General features: G+C 36.8%; 1 protein-coding gene across 3 annotated transcripts in view; it reads right to left on the bottom strand.

Moving 5' to 3' along the window:
* Positions 1 to 2,347: 2,347 nt before the first annotated feature.
* The window catches only part of UNC13C (unc-13 homolog C), a 651,156-nt gene continuing 634,864 nt past the window's right edge, over positions 2,348 to 18,639 (bottom strand). For all 3 annotated transcript variants that reach the window (XM_073877030.1, XM_073877032.1, XM_073877031.1), the window contains 3 exons: positions 9,438 to 9,530; positions 7,706 to 7,865; positions 2,348 to 4,142 (listed from right to left, as the gene is read on the bottom strand). In XM_073877030.1, the coding sequence (XP_073733131.1) occupies positions 3,857 to 4,142; positions 7,706 to 7,865; positions 9,438 to 9,530 (539 nt within the window). In that variant the 3' untranslated portion in view covers positions 2,348 to 3,856. The remainder of the gene's footprint in view (positions 4,143 to 7,705; positions 7,866 to 9,437; positions 9,531 to 18,639) is intronic.

Genomic DNA, 18,639 nt, shown 5'->3' with positions numbered 1-18,639 from the left:
CAAAACACAAATGTATAGCCACAGAGTATATGCAATTTAAAAAATATATGATGTGTTAAATAATCATCACTTTCTTTTCCTACGTATATAAACCTTTGTAAATATACTATTTCTAAGAAGTTATTCATTGCAATATGACCTATTTTTTATATATTATTGAAAGAAACGTCAACCTATAATGCGCCAATGTTTATAAAATGTATCCTGATTTCATAGCTGTCATGATGTGGAAAAAAAGAATAGTTTAAAATCTATCTAATGTGATATTCATAAATTGGAATTTATCCTCCCTTAAGTGATATATCCTAGGTTTGGATTAAAAAAACAAACAAACACCAGACGACTCAACCGGAGAGACCAGCAATCTGTGGGGGGCTGGAAATCAGGGAGTAAGAGCCCACTGCTTCAAACAAAGGACTGGAGTGAATATAAGCACAGGTAGTGCCAGGGAAAGCAGTCCCCTCCCTGTGTGTCCAAGAATTCTGCAAGTGGTAATGGGGGAATCAGACAAATCAGACATCCACCCACGGATAGTTTCTGACTCCTGTATAAAGGATTATTTTTATTGAAGTATAAAGATTGAAGCTATTCTATTCACAAAAAAGGTAGTGCAGTCGTACCTTTGACAGTAAAGCTCGCTTCAAACATTTTTTTTTCCAAAAAAGCCAAATGAAAAACACGAGGCTATGTCTATCACCTCATATCAGTGAGGTCATGTGATACATGTCTTTCTCTGATTGACTTATTTCACTCAGCATAACACCCTCCAGTTCCATCCATGTCGTTGCAAATGGCAAGATCTCATTCCTTTTGATGGCTGCATAATATTCCATTGTGTATATATACCACATCTTCTTTATCCATTCATCTGTCGATGGGCATCTTGGCTCTTTCCACAGTTTGGCTATTGGGGAGGGTATGTGCTATGGTGAGCGCTGTGAATTGTGCAAGACTGTTGAATCACAGATCTGTACTTCTGAAACAAATAACGCAACATATTTTAAGAAAAAAGAAAAAGAAGAAGATAACAGGAGAGGAAGAAAAGGGGAGTATGTCAGAGGGGGAGACAAACCATGAGAGATGATGGATTCTGAAAAACAAACTGAGGGTTCTAGAGGGGAGGGGGGTAGGGGGATGGGTTAGCCTGGTGATGGGTATTGAGGAGGGCACGTTCTGCATGGAGCACTGGGTGTTATGAACAATGAATCATGGAACACTGCACCAAAAACTAATGATGTAATATATGGTGATTAACATAACAATAAAAAATTAAAAAAAAGAAAAAAAAAGAAAAACACGAGGCTAGAATTGTCATTTATAAATGTGCCTCATTTAAGGGAAATTCAATATATAAATTATCCTAGAAATAGATGCATTAGAGCGGGTTGTGATGGGGACATCTGATTACTTAAATGATCATTCATCAGAGTTCTTTTAAATTAGTAAGGGCTCCACTATGGTTTTAAGTACTTCATTTTGGCCAAATTTGATCTTCATGTGTTTCTTTAAGAACTTCTAATGTGAGGTTTATCTGTAGATGAATAACAGAGCTTCATCTTTGTGCATCTTATCTAGAATAAGATAAATAAGTTATCACACATTGTAATGGGTCCTACAGTTGACAGTGATGCTGTGATTACTAATTTGGGTATGTAAACACAACAAGCTTTCTTTTGGAGATAACAGAAATGCTTGTGTCTTGGGAGAAACAACAGAGCCTGCAGAATTTAGAAATTATTACCTGTACTTTGTGATATTAATAAATAGACTCAATTCACAATGCCACCATTAGCATTTGATATATATATTGTATGCTGTTGTATAAAAAAAGAGATAGAATGAATAGATTCAATTAAATACTGGAAAAAAATACTTAGCTCATAAGTGATCAATGTGAACCCACACTGCCATTTCTTCAAGTGTATCATGCTTTATGACAGTGTGCTCCTAAAGAGCTCAAGTCGATGTTCTGTAAAATCATTGTAAGATGATTCTAGAATTAATCATTCAATCAAATAATAAAACCTTTTGTAACATAAGTTTTTATTTAAGAATGTTGTTTGTTCATATGTTAAATGTTCATTTTCCTTGGGGGGCTTAACAATATTCAGAGATATACAGGTGGATACCTTAGTTCTTCCTTATGTTTGGTGTCATTATTTTTAATAGGTAGCTGTTTCCATGAACACAACACCTGGAAAAATTTTCTCAAATTTTAATGAGACATTAGAACCAAATAATGTGAAAAGTGTTCTCTCCAGTAAAAAGAGTCTGGGGTTTTTATTCCTAAGGGATGAATTTATGCTGCATAAATGAAATAAAAAGGCAGAGAATAGTGTTGTGTGTGTTCAATATACATCCATTTATTAATGCATATGCCGGAGGATAGCATTGTACTATGCATTTGGAGAAGTCATTAACAAAGCAATTGCCTAACAATTTAACATGAATTAGTGGATCTCACTGGTCTGTTTTCACACCCAGTAGCAAAATGGTTCTGAGAGTCATGATACCAGTCATTTCTGTCCTTAACATAGCAGACCAGCTTGTTCACAAAACATAATCACTGTAACAGGCTCTTGTTTCTACATGTGTATGTTGTCCACTAACAGTTATGACCAGAAGTTACAATTACAAGGTACTGTTTTACAGCCAAGTATTTAGATACAGACTCTAAAAAGCCAAACCATAAAAATACAGAAAATGCAAATATTCATAAACTATTTCATATTCAAAATCCGATCTAGTTCTATTTTAATGTACCAAGCTGTATTAAGTTGTTTTCCTATTGTATCTGATGCATTTTGGGCTTGTAAATAACATGTTACAAAATTATAAGCAGTTTCTTCAGATCTTAGTTTATATTTTTCACTAAATAAATGAAGACATGTCTTTTTGCTCCAGTGCAATATATAGTAATGCTGCATTCAGTATAAATCGTCGAATATTTTTTTAAAAGAAAAAAGCATTTAACTGAGTAAAGTGCTAAGTAAATAAGGAGATAGTCATAACTGTCAGAGGTGAAACACTAACAGTATAGTTATTTATTATAGGTAATTTGAAGAAACAAACCCTCCATTGCATCTCTAGACCCTTAATCCTATGACTTTCTAAAGAATGACATTTGGTAAAGCCAAGACATAATGCTAGATGGTAAATGTATTACCTTTTTTTTTTTTACAAATGTGATGTGACCTTGGCAGTTTTAAAGAACAAAGTTTTGTCAATATATCAAACATTGTTAACAAACTCTATTTAGCATTGCTTTGTATAAGTTTGCTTTAATAGCATTTCTTCACAGTGATATTTCAGAAAGGTTGGAAACTGGTCGGCATAAAATATTTCCCACCTTTTCTATTTTAATTTGTATGCAAAAATCATCACAATAGATCTGCAACTATAAAATTACAAACACTTTCTAGAAGTGACTATATTTCTAGTTATGATAGAAAAAGTTACTTGTATGACATCTACAATGAGGTAAGTCTAAATAAAACAGAATTTGGTAACAAATGCTTTCTGATCTACGGGCAATACAAGCGAATTGAACAAAGACAATGGACAAACTGAAAAAATGACTTGTTTTTTTAGTATGTTTAAAGGATGAGAAATTGGTAATGAAATGAAACATTTTAAAAGATACTCTGGATATTTCACTTTACATCATAATTTTGGCACTTCATGGAACATTTATTTCCCAAAGACCAGAATTGGTTTTCCACATACTTTGTAGACATTGTACTTGAGTACTGGCAAACACTGAAACGTAGTGAACTAAACATTCCCATGTATTTGCACATGCATGCAGTAGTCAGAGTTTATGAATTCTCAAAGATGATATCTTGCAGTATTTGTTTCAAGCACTCTCTTCAGCAGATCTCGTTTCAGATTTCAGTCTTACAAATTCTTTAGCCACGTCATCACTGGTCCTCTGAGAGAGTATTCTAAGGATAGTCAAACCAGTTTCATCCATAGAGACATTTTTCAGAAGGGGATACCATGCCCCATAGCTTCCCTTTTCTGCTATGTTCTGTAGTTGAATTACCGTCATTCCGATAATTCGATCTTCTCTGGCAAAGCAGTAATCTTTAACTGAGAGATGAAGTTCATAGGCCCCGGGACGGTTTTCATTACCCAGAATGCTGTGTGGATTAAAAATAAGAATTTTGAGCAAAACCTTGACTTCACCTAGGGATCGATGTGGTTCTAAAATACTGTTAAAAGTTTTCTCCCTTCCTCAGCATATAATTTGGCAAAATGGAGTATCATGTATTTTAACTCTGATGCAAATATCATTTCCATTTTAGATTGTTTTTACATAGATATTGCTTAGCAATCTAAGTTAAAAACTTCTTTGCCTATATAGAAATAGGACATCAGGGGCGCCTGGGTGGCTCAGATGGTTAAGCGTCTGCCTTCGGCTCAGGTCATGATCCCAGGGTCCTGGGATCGAGCCCCGCATCGGGCTCCCAGCTCTGCGGGGAGCCTGCTTCTCCCTCTCCCGCTCCCCCTGCTTGTGTTCCCTCTCTCGCTGTGTCTCTGTCAAATAAATAATAAATAAAATCTTAAAAAAAATAGGACATCAATCTGAGTATGCTTTACTCTCTTGATATTAAGCATATTAACAGAAACATTAATTAAAATACCTTATACTTAATTCTTGGAGGTGTGGTCTTCCTACTGATATAGGAGTAGGATGGGGTTGGTAGGGATCGTGGGCGCTAGACCAAGGAAAAGGGGTAGTAGTTCTTGCCAGAATTTCTATGCCATTTCAATATCAATTATTACATTCTCTTTTCTTTATCTCAGAATCCTGGATAGGCTCTTATATCTAGGAGCCTTTTCTCGGGGGAATACACAATACAGACTATCAAGCTAACAAAGACAACAAGACTATTCACAAGATGCCAAATTAGATACAAATCTCCAGAGTAAATCAGTTCTAGCAGAGCGTGGTGCTTCAATGCCAGTTCTTTCCGATGGCGACAGTTAGACACCTGTCAAGTATGGGTCTGAGGATGGTCTCGACTAATACCAACTTGGCAGTGCAGAACTGAGCGTAATGAAGAAGGCTGAGAGGTAATACACTGAGAATAATCCTCCCCTGCCCCTTATTTTACTTCATCCTCAGATCTCCTTGACTTTCTAATGAATGCACATCTGTTCCTCAGCAGTATGAGCTTCCAAATCCCTTCCTTTTCTAAGTGACTTTTTTAGATCATTTTGCAGAGTCAAACTTTTGTTTCTGAGCAACACCGATAACTGAAGTGTGCACTTATTTTAGAGACAACCTGAAATAAAGTGAGAGAAAATGGAAGCCTGATGGGTAAGAACAGGAGAGCAAAATCCGATAGGAGCCAGATCTTCTCGTGAATTAAGATGCATCAAAATGCTGCCTTTTCCCAGAATCGTGCATGGTTTTAGTACCTCACAGTGTTATATCTCAATTTTGCATGAGTCAAGTAATTCCTAGAAACTTTTAGAAGACATTTTAACTGGATCACATTTTTTGTGTGTCATTTAGAGGAGTAGATACGTGGAATCTTGTGAGCTGGTTTATTAGCAGGGATTATGAATATGATTAATCTATTACAGCCATTTTAAGAGCTGTGGTAGGATGGTTAAGTTTTAATGAGTGGTGATAGAGTTTAATATTCAGAACTTAGTGTGCTGAAAAGTCTCCGGGAAACTAAGAATGTGAGACAAGCAAAGAACCAAGCCAGTGAGAAACTGTTTTTATAAGCTAAGTGTGTGTGCATGTGTAAACCCCAAAGGCTTGGTCCTGGGTCCTCCTGTCTTCATCCCTGAGTCAGCTCATCTAGATTTATGCAATTATATCTATATGCAGATAATTCTCAAGTTAGGTCCAACTATACATTGGATATCCCTTCTGGAATGTACCTTAGGCATCTCCAAATTATTATGTTTAAAACAATCTTTGATCTCCTCATCTCTTGTCCCAACTCTCCCATCTCAGGAAATCACTCTCTACCCAATTGCTTAGCCCAAAACCTAGAGGTCATCTTTGATTTCATTTGGTGCCAGATAACTTTCATTTGCCTCAACTGGATATACTTTGCATCCTTTTCCTTGTACTTTGCAATAGAATGCTGACCTGTAAGGACTGGAGCAGTAGAGTTTCTTCATACTGTGGCTTCCAGGTGGTTTGGGCCAAGAGGGAGCCCCTTCAGGAAATCAGAAGTAATGATGAGGATGAGGTCAGAGTCTATTTCCCTGGCCCCTTGTGTGTGATGCTTCCTCTAGGGTACTGTTTGCCTCCATGGCAAGGCCACTGCTCTTTTTAAGGTGGCTGATGACACATGAAGTTGTTTTTCCCCCAGTTTTAGTAACTAATCTTCCTCTCCTACATGCATAGTAGGGGTAAAAGCTTGACCACTAGTAGCCCCAGTTTACGTCACTATTGCTTATAGTCCTTCGATTCTCACATCCTAGTAAATTCCTTTGTAAATAGGTTGTCTTGATGAAATATCCTAAATTATTTTCAGAAACCTAACTTATATACTCTTTCATGTGCTACCTCCTGTTGACTGCAAGTTCTAGAGAATCTACTTCCAGTACATAACCAGAATCTTTCCACTTCTTTCCATCTCTCTACTGCTTACTTCCATTTCGCTACTACCATCTGTGAGTCAGTATTCTCTCTTGCCTGGACTAACTGCAATAGCCTTCTAACTCATCTTTCCATGTTTGCTCTTTTTTTTTTTTTAAGATTTTATTTATTTGACAGAGAGAGAGGGAGACACAGTGAGAGCGGGAACACAAGCAGGGGGAGTGGGAGAGGGAGAAGCAGGCTTCCCGTGGAGCAGGGAGCCCGATGTGGGGCTCGATCCCAGGACCTTGGGATCATGGCCCGAGCCAAAGGCAGACGCTTAACAACTGAGCCACCCAGGCACCACATGTTTGCTCTTGTTTTCCCATCATTTTTTTTAATATAGCAAACAGAATAATCATTTAAAGATATAAATCAGATCATTCATGTTCTTATCTGAAAATTCTTCAAGGCCTCCGATTGAACTTAGAATGTTACCTAGTCTCCTTTACCCTGACAGCAAAGTCCTGTGCACCTTTACTCTGTACCATGCTCTGGCCACTTCTTCAAACTCCCTTGCCCACTGTATACTGTTTCTTAAATATGCCAAGTGTGCTCCTGCCTTAGTCTCTGCGCTAGCCATTTTGCTTGGCCTGAGATGCTCTCCACCGTCTTGCTTGCATGCCTGGTTCTTCTTTTTCCCCTCAGGTTTCGATTTAAAAGTCATGTGCTCAGAGAGGCTTTTCTGAACAGCCAATCAACCAATCTATTACATCAGCCTGTTTTAATTCTCTGTATAGTACTACCCTATGATTAATTTTTGCTTATTTGTGATTTTGATCTTTCTCATCAATGATGTTACTCATTTCTAGAAAGTAACTTCTATTACAGCAGAGACCTTCTGTTATTCATACCAAATTCCTACAACAGTGCTTGATGCATGGTAGGCACTGAACATCTATTGAGCAATGGAAGGGAACTAAAAACATAGCTGTCTTAATTTGCTGGGATCAGGGGTGAACAGGAATACATCAGCCTATAGGCTTTGCTTTCTTTCGCAAAGCCCAGTGCCATTCCCACCCTGAACCTCTCAGTAAGTTTAAGCTGTATAATGACTATTGCCTGGTTGAATAGGTGAGTCGGGTCCTGACTTACAATTGAAATGTTTCATTGTACTTTGGTGACCATGTGTTGCTTTTTGTCTTGGTGCCTTGTTTTCTCTTCTTGTCTCCAAGGTTAGGTCCCAGTATACAAACTTCCACAAAGGGCCGGAACATTGCAGTGGTCTGCCAGTTTAGGTCATTAATAGCAATCACTAAAAACCACAGAGGGAAAGGAATGAAAAATGTTAGCAAACAAATGTATGGAATCTTATCTTCCCCTTTGGTCCTTAGAGTTATTTAATTAATTTATTTTTTTATGTATGAGATCTCCTTTCTTTTTTATTATGTTATGTTAATCACCATACATTACATCATTAGTTTTGGATGTAGTGTTCCATGATTCATTGTTGGCGTATAACACCCAGTGCTCCATGCAGAACGTGCCCTCTTTAATACCCATCACCAGGCTAACCCATCCCCCCACCCCCCTCCCCTCTAGACCCCTCAGTTTGTCTCTCAGAGTCCATAGTCTCTCATGGTTCGTCTCCTTACAAGTTATATTTTTTAAAGTCTATCATGGATATCTTTCTAATTCATTATATGTTTTCCAATTGCAAATATTCTACTAGATGGATATTATATCCTATGTTTAACCAATAACTTATTCTTAAATGGTATGGCTGTTTCCTAACTTCAGGCATCATAAATAATTCTTAAATGTACATTCTTATATGTCTACTTTCGTCATCCTTTGAAAATGTTAAAATATATATATTATAATTAAAGTAGTTATTGTAAAAGTTCACAGAACTTTGGGCATTTGATCTGTAGTGTCAAAATATTTTTGAAAAATATTTAAAGACACTGGCAAGTGTAGGCATGCCCACTTACCAACACTGTACATAATCTATTATAGACTATAACTGTGTTACTTTTATAATGCAAACATACATCAGGTAATACAATTTTAAAATGTGTCAGAAGGCCATGGTTTTTAATGAGGTGGATATTGTGACTAAGTCTATAATAATATAAAGTAGAATATGGTTCTTTTTTTAAAACAAAAAGATTTTTATTTATTTATTTAACAGAGATAGCACAAGTAGGCAGAATGGCAGACAGAGGGAGAGGGAGAAGCAGGCTCTCCGCTGAGCAGGGAGCCCGATGCGGGGCTCAATCCCAGGACCCTGGGATCATGACCTGAGCCGAAGGCAGCCTCTTAACTGACTGAGCCACCCAGGCGCCCCTAGAATATGGTTCTATTGAGCAAAATTAACCATTAAATTTCACCTTTGAAATGACCCCAGCATTCAGATTATATTTTTGCAATCTAAAACCAATAGATTGAACTAATCATTAAAAAAATCAAGCCCGTTGTTGCAAATCACATCGAAAAAGAAGAAAATAGGTAGATAATGTGAATACTAAGAACATACTGACCTAACATATAAAATTTGACTAGTTATGGAGCCAACCATAGCCCTAATGTGCAATGTATATCCTAGCATCAACAAGAGAAAATGTTCAATGTATACTGGTTTGAAATGTAATCTCCAATGTATTTAAACCATTTAGATACTTCAGATAATATAGGCTAAATACCTGTACCATTGATTTTTTTCAGCTTTAGATCAAAAGTTCTGGTTTCATGAAAAAATTATGAGCATGCACTAAAATCATTAAATATTTTTAAAAACAGAGCTAAGAAAAAATTACATTTGTTTATATTATTGCAAAGGTTAAAGTCCACTAGGCTGTTTGGTCTATCCGGACTCGATATATACCTTTTACAGTGACTTTATGCTCTCCAGTTCCTGGGGTAGCGGTGATGTCCACATGAACAGATATCTGACCCACTGAATCTTTGGAGGGGCGACCTGCAAATAAGTAGACATTTACTGGCTCAAACTTCCAGGCTACTTTAATAATAGACATGTACATTTTCTGCATAAGGGACTTGAAAGTGAGTTCATGGAAATGAATGGTTCTTTTCGTTAATAGCACATAATAGGTATTGATAAATGTTCATTAAATTAAATTTGCTCTGCAGGTTTGAGGCTTTGGTATAATCATATTTAGCCCACTGAGCTAAAATTTCATATGGTGCTCACATATCATAAGACACCCTGTTAGTAGTAGTATGGTTAGAAGAACTTGCCATTGCCTTATTAGGCCCAATTGAGCTCTATTCATTGCTTATGTACAAAGGTGTGTTATTGTCTTTCATGCCTAAAAGAGCTTTTCTACAATGTGCCCTACCAAAGCACTGGGGCCACAAAGATGGCTCTGTAGAACATCTGCTTTCATGAAGCCCCAAGTAGGCCAGGAGAGACCAACCTATGAACACAGTGCTGCAATACCTATATCTATATGCTGCAATATCTATAATGTATATTTGCAAGGTCTACTGATGGTGTAAAAAGGTGTAGTCCATTCTCTCCTGGTAAAGGTTAGTCTAGGGTTAACATGCTGTATTGGAAAGTCCCTGTGATTTGGGGTCAGATAATTTTAAATTCAAATCATAGTTATACCCCTACTCGTTCTCTGATCAGATTTTGCCATATTCTCAAGTCTGGTTTCTTATTTGTAAAATAGGGATAATAACACCAACGTCTTAATATATACCCATGTATTAACATCTATGAACATACATATTTTTTCCACATATAGGGGCATACGTTCTAACTATCCTTAAACTCACCTTTATCTTTTCACCTAAAACTGCATAGATCATTCCATTTCAATATGTATAAAGCTCTCCCTTGTTCTTTAAGATAGCCTGGAATAGCACAGCACTAACTACAAAGTAAATGTTCAATGAGTAGTTGCACGAAAGTGAATCACTGAAACGTTTACAGATAATTGAAACACGGAAATATTTAAAACATTTAAAATAATGTTTGGCCTTTATTCCATTATGTGAATATATTATAATTTATTTAACCATGTTTTGGTTTCTGATCTTTTGCTATTATAAACAAACTATAATAAATACTTATTATTCATATTTACAAGTTTATAGTGTAATTTCCGTAAGTTAAATTTACTTGTCAAAGTAGGTGGAAGTTTAATTTTGTCCCATAGAGATTTTTTAAAGCAGATTCTTTTTTTTTAAAGATATTTTTATTTATTCATTTGAGACACAGAGATACAGAGAGAGAGAGAGAAAGCATGAGCAGGGAGAGAAGCAAGGGGAGGGGGAGAAGCAGACTCCCCGCTGAGCAGGGAGCCCAATGTGGGGCTCCATCCCAGGACCCTGGGATCATTACCTGAGCCGAAGGCAGATGCTTAACCATCTGAGCCACCCAGGTGCCCCTAAAGCAGATTCTTATTTATTTAAAAAAATTTTAAGTTCCAGTGTAATTAACATTTAACATTATATTAGTTTGAGGTATATAATACAGTGCTTCAACAAAACTACGACACTACTCACTGTACTCTTCATCCCCATCACCTACTTCACCCAACCCCCTCCTCCCCTCTGCCATCCATCACTTTGTTCTCTGTAGTTAAAAGTTGGTTTTTCAGTTTCTTTTTTGTTGTTGTTCATTTGTTTTGTTTTCTAAATTCCACATATGAGTAAAATCATATGGTGTTTGCCTTTCTCTGATTGACTCTGATTGACTTATTTCACTTTACATTATGCCCTCTAGATCCAACCATGTTGTCGCAAATGGCAAGATCTCATTCTTTCTTATGGCTGAATAATATTCCATATGTATATGGAATATTATATATATACACATACACTATATATATATAGTACACATACATATACACACACACACACATATACATACATACATACACACACACACACACATACCACATCTTTATCCACTCATCAGTCAACGGACACGGGCTTCTTTCATAACTTGGCTATTGTAAATAATGCTGCTGTAAACATCAGGGTGCATCTATCCCTTTGAATTACTGTTTTCATATTTTTTGGGTAAATACCCAGTAGTGTGATTGCTGTATCATAAGGTAGTTCTATTTTTAACTTCTTGAGGAACCTCCAGACTGTTTTCCAGAGTGACTACAGCAGTCTGCATTCCCACCAACAGTGTAAGAGGGTTCCTTTTTCTCCACATCCTTGCCTACACTTGTTGCTTCTTATTTTTTAAATTTTAGCCATTCTGACAAGAATGGTAATATCTTATTGTGGTTTTGATGTGCATTTCCCTGATGATGAGTGATGTTGATCATATTTCCATGTGTCTGTTGGGCATCGGTATGTATTTTTTTGGAGAAATGTCTGTTCATGTCTTTTGTCCATTTTTTAATTGGATTATTTCTGGGTTTTTTTGTTTGTCTGTTTTTGGTGTGGAGTTAAGTTCTTTATATCTTCTGGATACTAACCCTTTATCGGATATGTCATTTGCAAAGATCTTCTTCCATTCAGTAGGTCACTTTTGCATTTTGTTGTTTCCTTCGCTGTGAAGAAGCTTTTTATTATGATGTAGTCCCAACAGTTTATTTTTTCTTTGTTTCCCTTGACCCAGGAGACATATTTGGGGAAAAAAATGTTGCTATGGTCAGTATCAGAGAAATTACTACTTGTGCTCTTTTCTAGGATTTTTATGGTTTCAGGTCTCATATTTAGGCCTTTAATCCATTTTGAGTTCATTTTTGTGTATGGTATAAGAAAGTGGTCCAATTTCATTCTTTGGCATGTTGCTGTCCAGTTTTCCCAACATCATTTGTTGAAGAGACTATCTTTTTCCAGCTGGATATTCTTTCCTGCTTTGACCATATAATTGCGGGTTTATTTTTGGGTTTTCTTTTCTGTTTCATTGATCTGTGTGTCTATTTTTATGCCAGTACCATATTGTTTTGATTACTACTGCTTTGTAGTATGTCTTGAAATCTGGGATTGTGATACCTCCAGTTTTGTTCTTTTTCAAGATTGCTTTGGCTATTTGGGGCCTCTTGTGGTTCCATACAAATTTTAGGATTATTTGTCCTAGTTCTGTAAAAAATGCTATCAGCATTTTGATAGGCATTGCATTAAATCTGTAGATTACTTTTGGTAGTATGCATATTTTAACAATATTTTTTCTTCCAAGCCATGAGTTGTCCCACAGAGATCTTAATAATTTATATGCAATATATGAGACTAACAAGAATCTTATTTTTTAAAAATATATAAATGAATGGCTAATAACCAAAGCTGAAAATAAAAGGCTCTGAGAGACCCAGTTTATACCTTTAGAGGATCACTGATTTGGGCCAGAACCTTTCAACAAGACCTGATGAGAGCTAGTTCACCAAAAGGACCCCGCCCAACAACCCTGCCCATCCCAGTCATTTGATAATAAAAGGTTTAAAGGATAGAAAGTGAGGGGAGGATAGGAAATGGTTGTTCATTTTGTTTTGTTTTGTTTGTTTTACCTCAGGTAAAGGGAAGAAAACTCCCAGAGAAATACTCCTAATCCTTGGAAGCGAGATGGTTATTTCAGCTTTGAATTGGTTGCTTACTTAGCAGACAATATGACCTGAGCCAAATAGGGGACAACCAGCCACAGTGTGTGCCAGGACTACCTCCTTAAATCCATGGCTGCTAGGAAGTATGAGAAATGGTTCCTGAATGTGCTCAAAGTGCCAGAGTTGGGCACAAGAAAGGGAAGGAAGATGCGGTCGTGGGCTATAGCCTTGTCAGGGATTGTCACAGATGGGGCAAAGATGCATGCACCTCAGAAGAATGTGGCATGATGAAACAGGTGAGGTGCATCAGGAATAAGAGGGTAAGTCTGGACCCTTGGAAAAGTCCATTAATGCCCCAAGGATCTATTTGGAAATGAGTCTCACACCAGCCATCTCTAGAGAACTTCTGCTTCCCCAAAGACAATGAACTGGAACAGCCCTTAGCATTAGCCAAATAGACAATGACCCTTAAGCAGACAGTGACTACAAATGATCACTACTGAAGTTAAGTAGTCAGCTGTCTTTTCCCTCTCCTTCCTTTCTCCTCCACAACACACAAACTATCACCAAAGGGAAGAAGAATGGTACAGTTAAGAGAAGTCCACACCTTCCTTACTGCTAGCATCACAATTTTCACCTGCTTGTGGGGAGATAAGGAGAGATTTGAATCTAATAAGTGATTAGAATTTAATGTGAGCAGGAATAGGTCTTAAAAATCTGAATAACTTTCTAATGGTCCAAGTAACTAATAGGGTACAGACCTGGATTGTGATATCAGTAAAGGAGGCATCCATGCAGTAGAAAGTGGGGCTCACAAGCAAAGGTGAGAACTTTTTTGGAAAAATAAGATAGTTTTATATTATACCTAAGTTGGTGATATCCTTATGAAGTCTTCCTATTCAAGGATAGAATATAACTTCCTGTTATTCAAGTCTTTTGTGTACTTCAATTATGTTTTACATTTTTCTTTGTGTGAATGTTACATATTTTTTAAAGGCTTTTTTTAAATGATTTATTTATTTGAGAGAGAGAGAGAGAGCATGCAAACATGAATGGCAGGGGTAGAGGGAGAGAATCTCAAGTAGACTCCTTGCTGGGTGTAGAGCCTGACATGGGGCTTGATCTCACGACCATGAGTCAGACACTTAAATGACTCCACCACTCAGGTGCCCCAGGATGTTGCATATTTTTGAAAGCTTATTCCTAGGTATTTTATCTTATCCTATTTTAAATGTGACCACTTCTTCCATTATGTTGATAATAGGAAGGCTAGTAATGATTGTATGTTAATTTTTTAATCCATCGAACTGATTTTTTTTTTTTTTTTGAGAGAGAGAGAAAGGGGAGAGGGGCAGAGGAAAAGGAGAGAGAGAATCTTAAGCAGGCTCCACACCCAGGGCAGAGCCCAAAGTGGGGTTTGATCCCACAACCCTGAGCTGAAATCAAGAGAATGATGCTTAACCAACTGAGCCATCCAGGTGCTCCCCCAACTGAATTTTTTAATGAAAGATTGCCCTTAATTCTTTTGAGTGTTGCACATATATAATAAATTATCTTTAATCAATGAAACATTTCATTTTTCCTTTCTAGTTTTTGTACCTCTTGTTTGCCTTGCTTAATTTTATTGGCTTGTACTTCTATATTACATGATAGTATTTAAAGTAGATATGCTTGTTATCGTCCATTTGGCTCTGCAAATTAATTTTCCACCCTTTTTCACTCTGCCTTCTGCCCTCAGAGGCTCTCTGACAATTTCAGTGGTGTCTTCTATACTCTAGTGTCTATTTGGTCTGGAGACAGGGAAGCCCTGGCAAGAGATTAGAAGGAGGGAAGAGAGTCACATCAGGTATTTATTTCTTTAGTCTCCTTCCTGTGGGCTCACCTTGTGCTAACTGAATCCTGCAACCAAACATAATTTCCTTCAAACAGCTCTCACTAGGTGACAATATTTTTCCAGGTTCTAGTTGCTTCCTCTTCCTTTGTTACTGTTAATGCAAGTAATAGTTCAATAGTTCACTCTGTCTTCTGGTTTCTTTATATCCCCTGCCTGTACCTTTCTACATAGTTTCTTTATTAAATCCTTTCCAAATAATCTTAATCGGGGTGTGCCCTCTGATACCTGTTGGGACTTTGGTTAACAGAGTTAATGTTTTTGATTTGCTCATAACTTTAATGAAAATGCTTCTAGTATTTTCCCAATACTCTTTTGTGGAACAATGAGACAGTCTTTGAGGCAAGGAACAGGGCTCAAAATATAGACACTAATTTCTTAGCAACTATTATTGTTATGGATTTCACAGAGGAGAAAATCGTTAAGGAGCTTCCTACAGGCTGAGTTGGAGTTCATCTCTTAGACAAAGGAAGTCAAAGAAATAGCACGAAAGCACATGCATCAGACAGAATGGTGCATCCTGGAAACTGCAAGTAGTTTAGTATGGATGGAACACAGATGAGGGAGTAGCAAGAGGAAACCTTTATGAAAATCTTGGTACCTTGAATGCCATAGAAGTGTTGAGATATTATCCCAGAGCTGCTGGGAAGTCTCTTAAGTTTTTGGCTATGAGTAGCATAGTCAGATTTATTTCTGGAAATAATTCCTCTCATTTGAGTAAAAGATGGATCATTCTCATCACTCCATTCTCTTCTGGAAAGACACTTGCATCTCACTGTACCATGAATCAAGTCCTAAAACCCAGCACTTTCTTAGGATGCTTCTGATGACCTTTTACTTCATCCACGTTGTGGGTCCATGCTGTTCACATTAGCCTAATTCTTGAAAACTTTCTTCATGTTTTCACCAAGACAAACCACATGTTGGGGACATCCTTTCTCTGTTATCCTATGAAACCCTGTCCAAACACCTCTACTATGAAACTATGTTCATTTTTTTATCCTATAAATAATCTGCAATTATATTCTTGATTTCTTCAAATACTAAAAATCCTGGGCAATGGAATCATACTGCTTTGATTATGCAGATGGTCTCACTCATTAACAGATAATTAAAACTCCATGAACTTTCATTTTCTTATTTTTAAAGTGGGGATAAAACCACCTATCTGGTAACACTGTGGTGAGGCTAAAAAGAGATAATTAAAGAATACATAGACTATTTTGAGCCTTGCATTTAACAGCTGCTAGGAAATGCTTCCAAGTTTATTATGATAATTCAATTCTTAATAAGGGAATATTTCAAAGTTATTAAATTCCTTGAGGATTCATGCATAATGCCCACATATAAAAATTATGAAAAAAATACGGACATTATGGTTGGTTATCTAGATCAAAGACTGTAAGAAGATAAATCCAGAATGATGGACGTTCTGCCCAACAACCTTGGAATTCTACTTCCTTCACTAAGACTTTCTGGGTTGAGTAGAATACAGATGGCAGATTTTTAGAGCCCTCAAATGTCTAATAGGGAAAACTCCTTCTTTATAATGTAAAATCATTTATTAACCAAGAATCTGGTGAAATGAGCTTTCTTGATTAACAAACGTTTTTTGTTTGTTTTTGTAACTACTGTTGAAATCACAGTTGATGGGAAAAGGCCTCTAAGGGACAGTGAAAATGCATGCATCCAGTTTGCATATTTGTCATTGTTTTACTAAGGATCAGAGCCTGCTCAGTGTCTGGGTTTGAGGTTAAAACTTGTATGGCTTGTCTTGTATGTATTCTATGAGCAGTGATACAGCCCAGAGTAGACATCATGAAATGACGGTTTCTGCCCAGAGTAAACATCATGAGATGATGGCCAGGAAAGTTATTGATTGAATATGTTTATAATTGAGAAAAGCTTTCCGTCAGGACACTCACCAGGAGGTGTCATTTCTTCATTTGAGTTTCTAATCACCAAGTTAATTTAAAGTCTTTAATTGTGTTGAAGATTTTGAGAGATTTTTATGGCAGGAAATATTAAAGTCCTAGTTAGGAAAGTTGGGTTTCTGTTTGCTGCCTTTATTTTGGAGGAAAAATTTAATACTGTTTTAAAACAAGTAACAGTTTACAAGACTTGCCTAAAACCTTTTAAAAGGTACTGTTTAAACGCACAGATATGTTTTCCCCTTTTACAAATTGCTTTCTGCAGTCTTCTACATGTACCTGCTGTGTGTGTGTGTGCGTGTGTGTGTGTGTGTGTGTATGTGTGTTCCCTAGAGAGATACGGACAGTTCCATTGGGAAGAGAAAAACATTAAAATCACACTTATGTATTCAGCAGTGAATGAACATTTTGTGAAACTGCCTAGGTAGAAACATTTACTAGACTCTAAAAATACACATTTCCCTTTCTAACACAAAATGTGAAATTTACTGCTCAATCAAGTCAAACATAGGCTTGAGAACTGACTTCTTAATGTGTCACAACCCTAAACAAGTGGAGTTAGGAAGTAGTTTAAAAGCGTTTATCATTGCCATTATTGCTTTAATAGTCATGCTATTCACAATCATCACTTTAGGACTCCAGGTCCTGCTTTCACGGCCGGCTGTTTATATCACCCCTCTAGCAGTCATGCTGTGCCTGGTATTATAGTTAATTAAACAGATACTCTTCTGTCTTCCTAACTATATTCCATAATGGCAGGAAATATTAATATTAATAATTCACACACTTTATCTCCAATTATATAATAAACTTATGATGTTATTTTGATAGATACTAAAGGACCAATTCATTGATTAAATGTGCAGGCAGGACTCACTTTACATGGTGTGACATGCCCAGATTTCAACTCCCATAGTTTAGTAAAATAACACCTGTGTCCCAACAAACAGGTTCAGATTTCACTTATCATGGTGTAGTAAATGTGTATCATTGCATAAAGTACAAACTTTGCTGCTAGTTTTTTAGTCCACAAATCACTACATAAATAACAGATATGTCATCAGTGATCAATTACATTGCTTCTTTCCAAGTCTGCTGGTGTTCACCTGTTCAGTTTACACACACAGCAAAGTGTGTAGTTGTGTTGCTGCCTTGCTTCCCCGTGATGAACCCATGTGACATTTTACAAACATGGACAATCAAAAGAGGGAACTGACCAGCAAAGACGAAAGTGCAGCAAAGAAACAAAAAGTGATAAGACTGGAGTGAAATTTGCATATAATATAAATGAGTTAATTGACAGGATTACTGAACGTGGGAGTGTTGACACTACTGCCAATAGAGAGACTAGAGAAGCAGACGGGGAACTCAGTGAAAGTGAACTTCTTGGCAATAGATGAGGAAGAAGATGAAGATGTCCTAGTGGAAGTGACACTGGAGGAAAATCTTTACACATAAGGAACTCTGAGATATGTTATGACGTTGAAAGTAGAAAGGCTACATTGTCAATAACTGACCCAAACTTTGGAAGGAATATGACATTCCATCAAGGTGTAGAAAAGATGCTTGCTCTTTATAGTTACACAATGAGATGTAAAATGCAAGTACTAGTCAAACTACTCTTGATAAGATTTTAAAAAGAAATGAAACACTTTAATTCTCAGTGTTTCTAGTATTTCCAATTACAATGTATTAAATTTTGTACTATTTTTTCATTTGCCTATATATTTATAACTG

The sequence above is a fragment of the Callorhinus ursinus genome, unplaced genomic scaffold, assembly GCF_003265705.2.
Source record: "Callorhinus ursinus isolate GAN/ISIS: 27379988/994484 unplaced genomic scaffold, GSC_fseal_2.0 scaffold25, whole genome shotgun sequence".
NCBI classification, from domain to species: domain Eukaryota; kingdom Metazoa; phylum Chordata; class Mammalia; order Carnivora; family Otariidae; genus Callorhinus; species Callorhinus ursinus.
The sequence above is the reverse complement of the archived record's forward strand: the minus strand, read 5'-3'. Positions and strand labels throughout refer to the sequence as shown.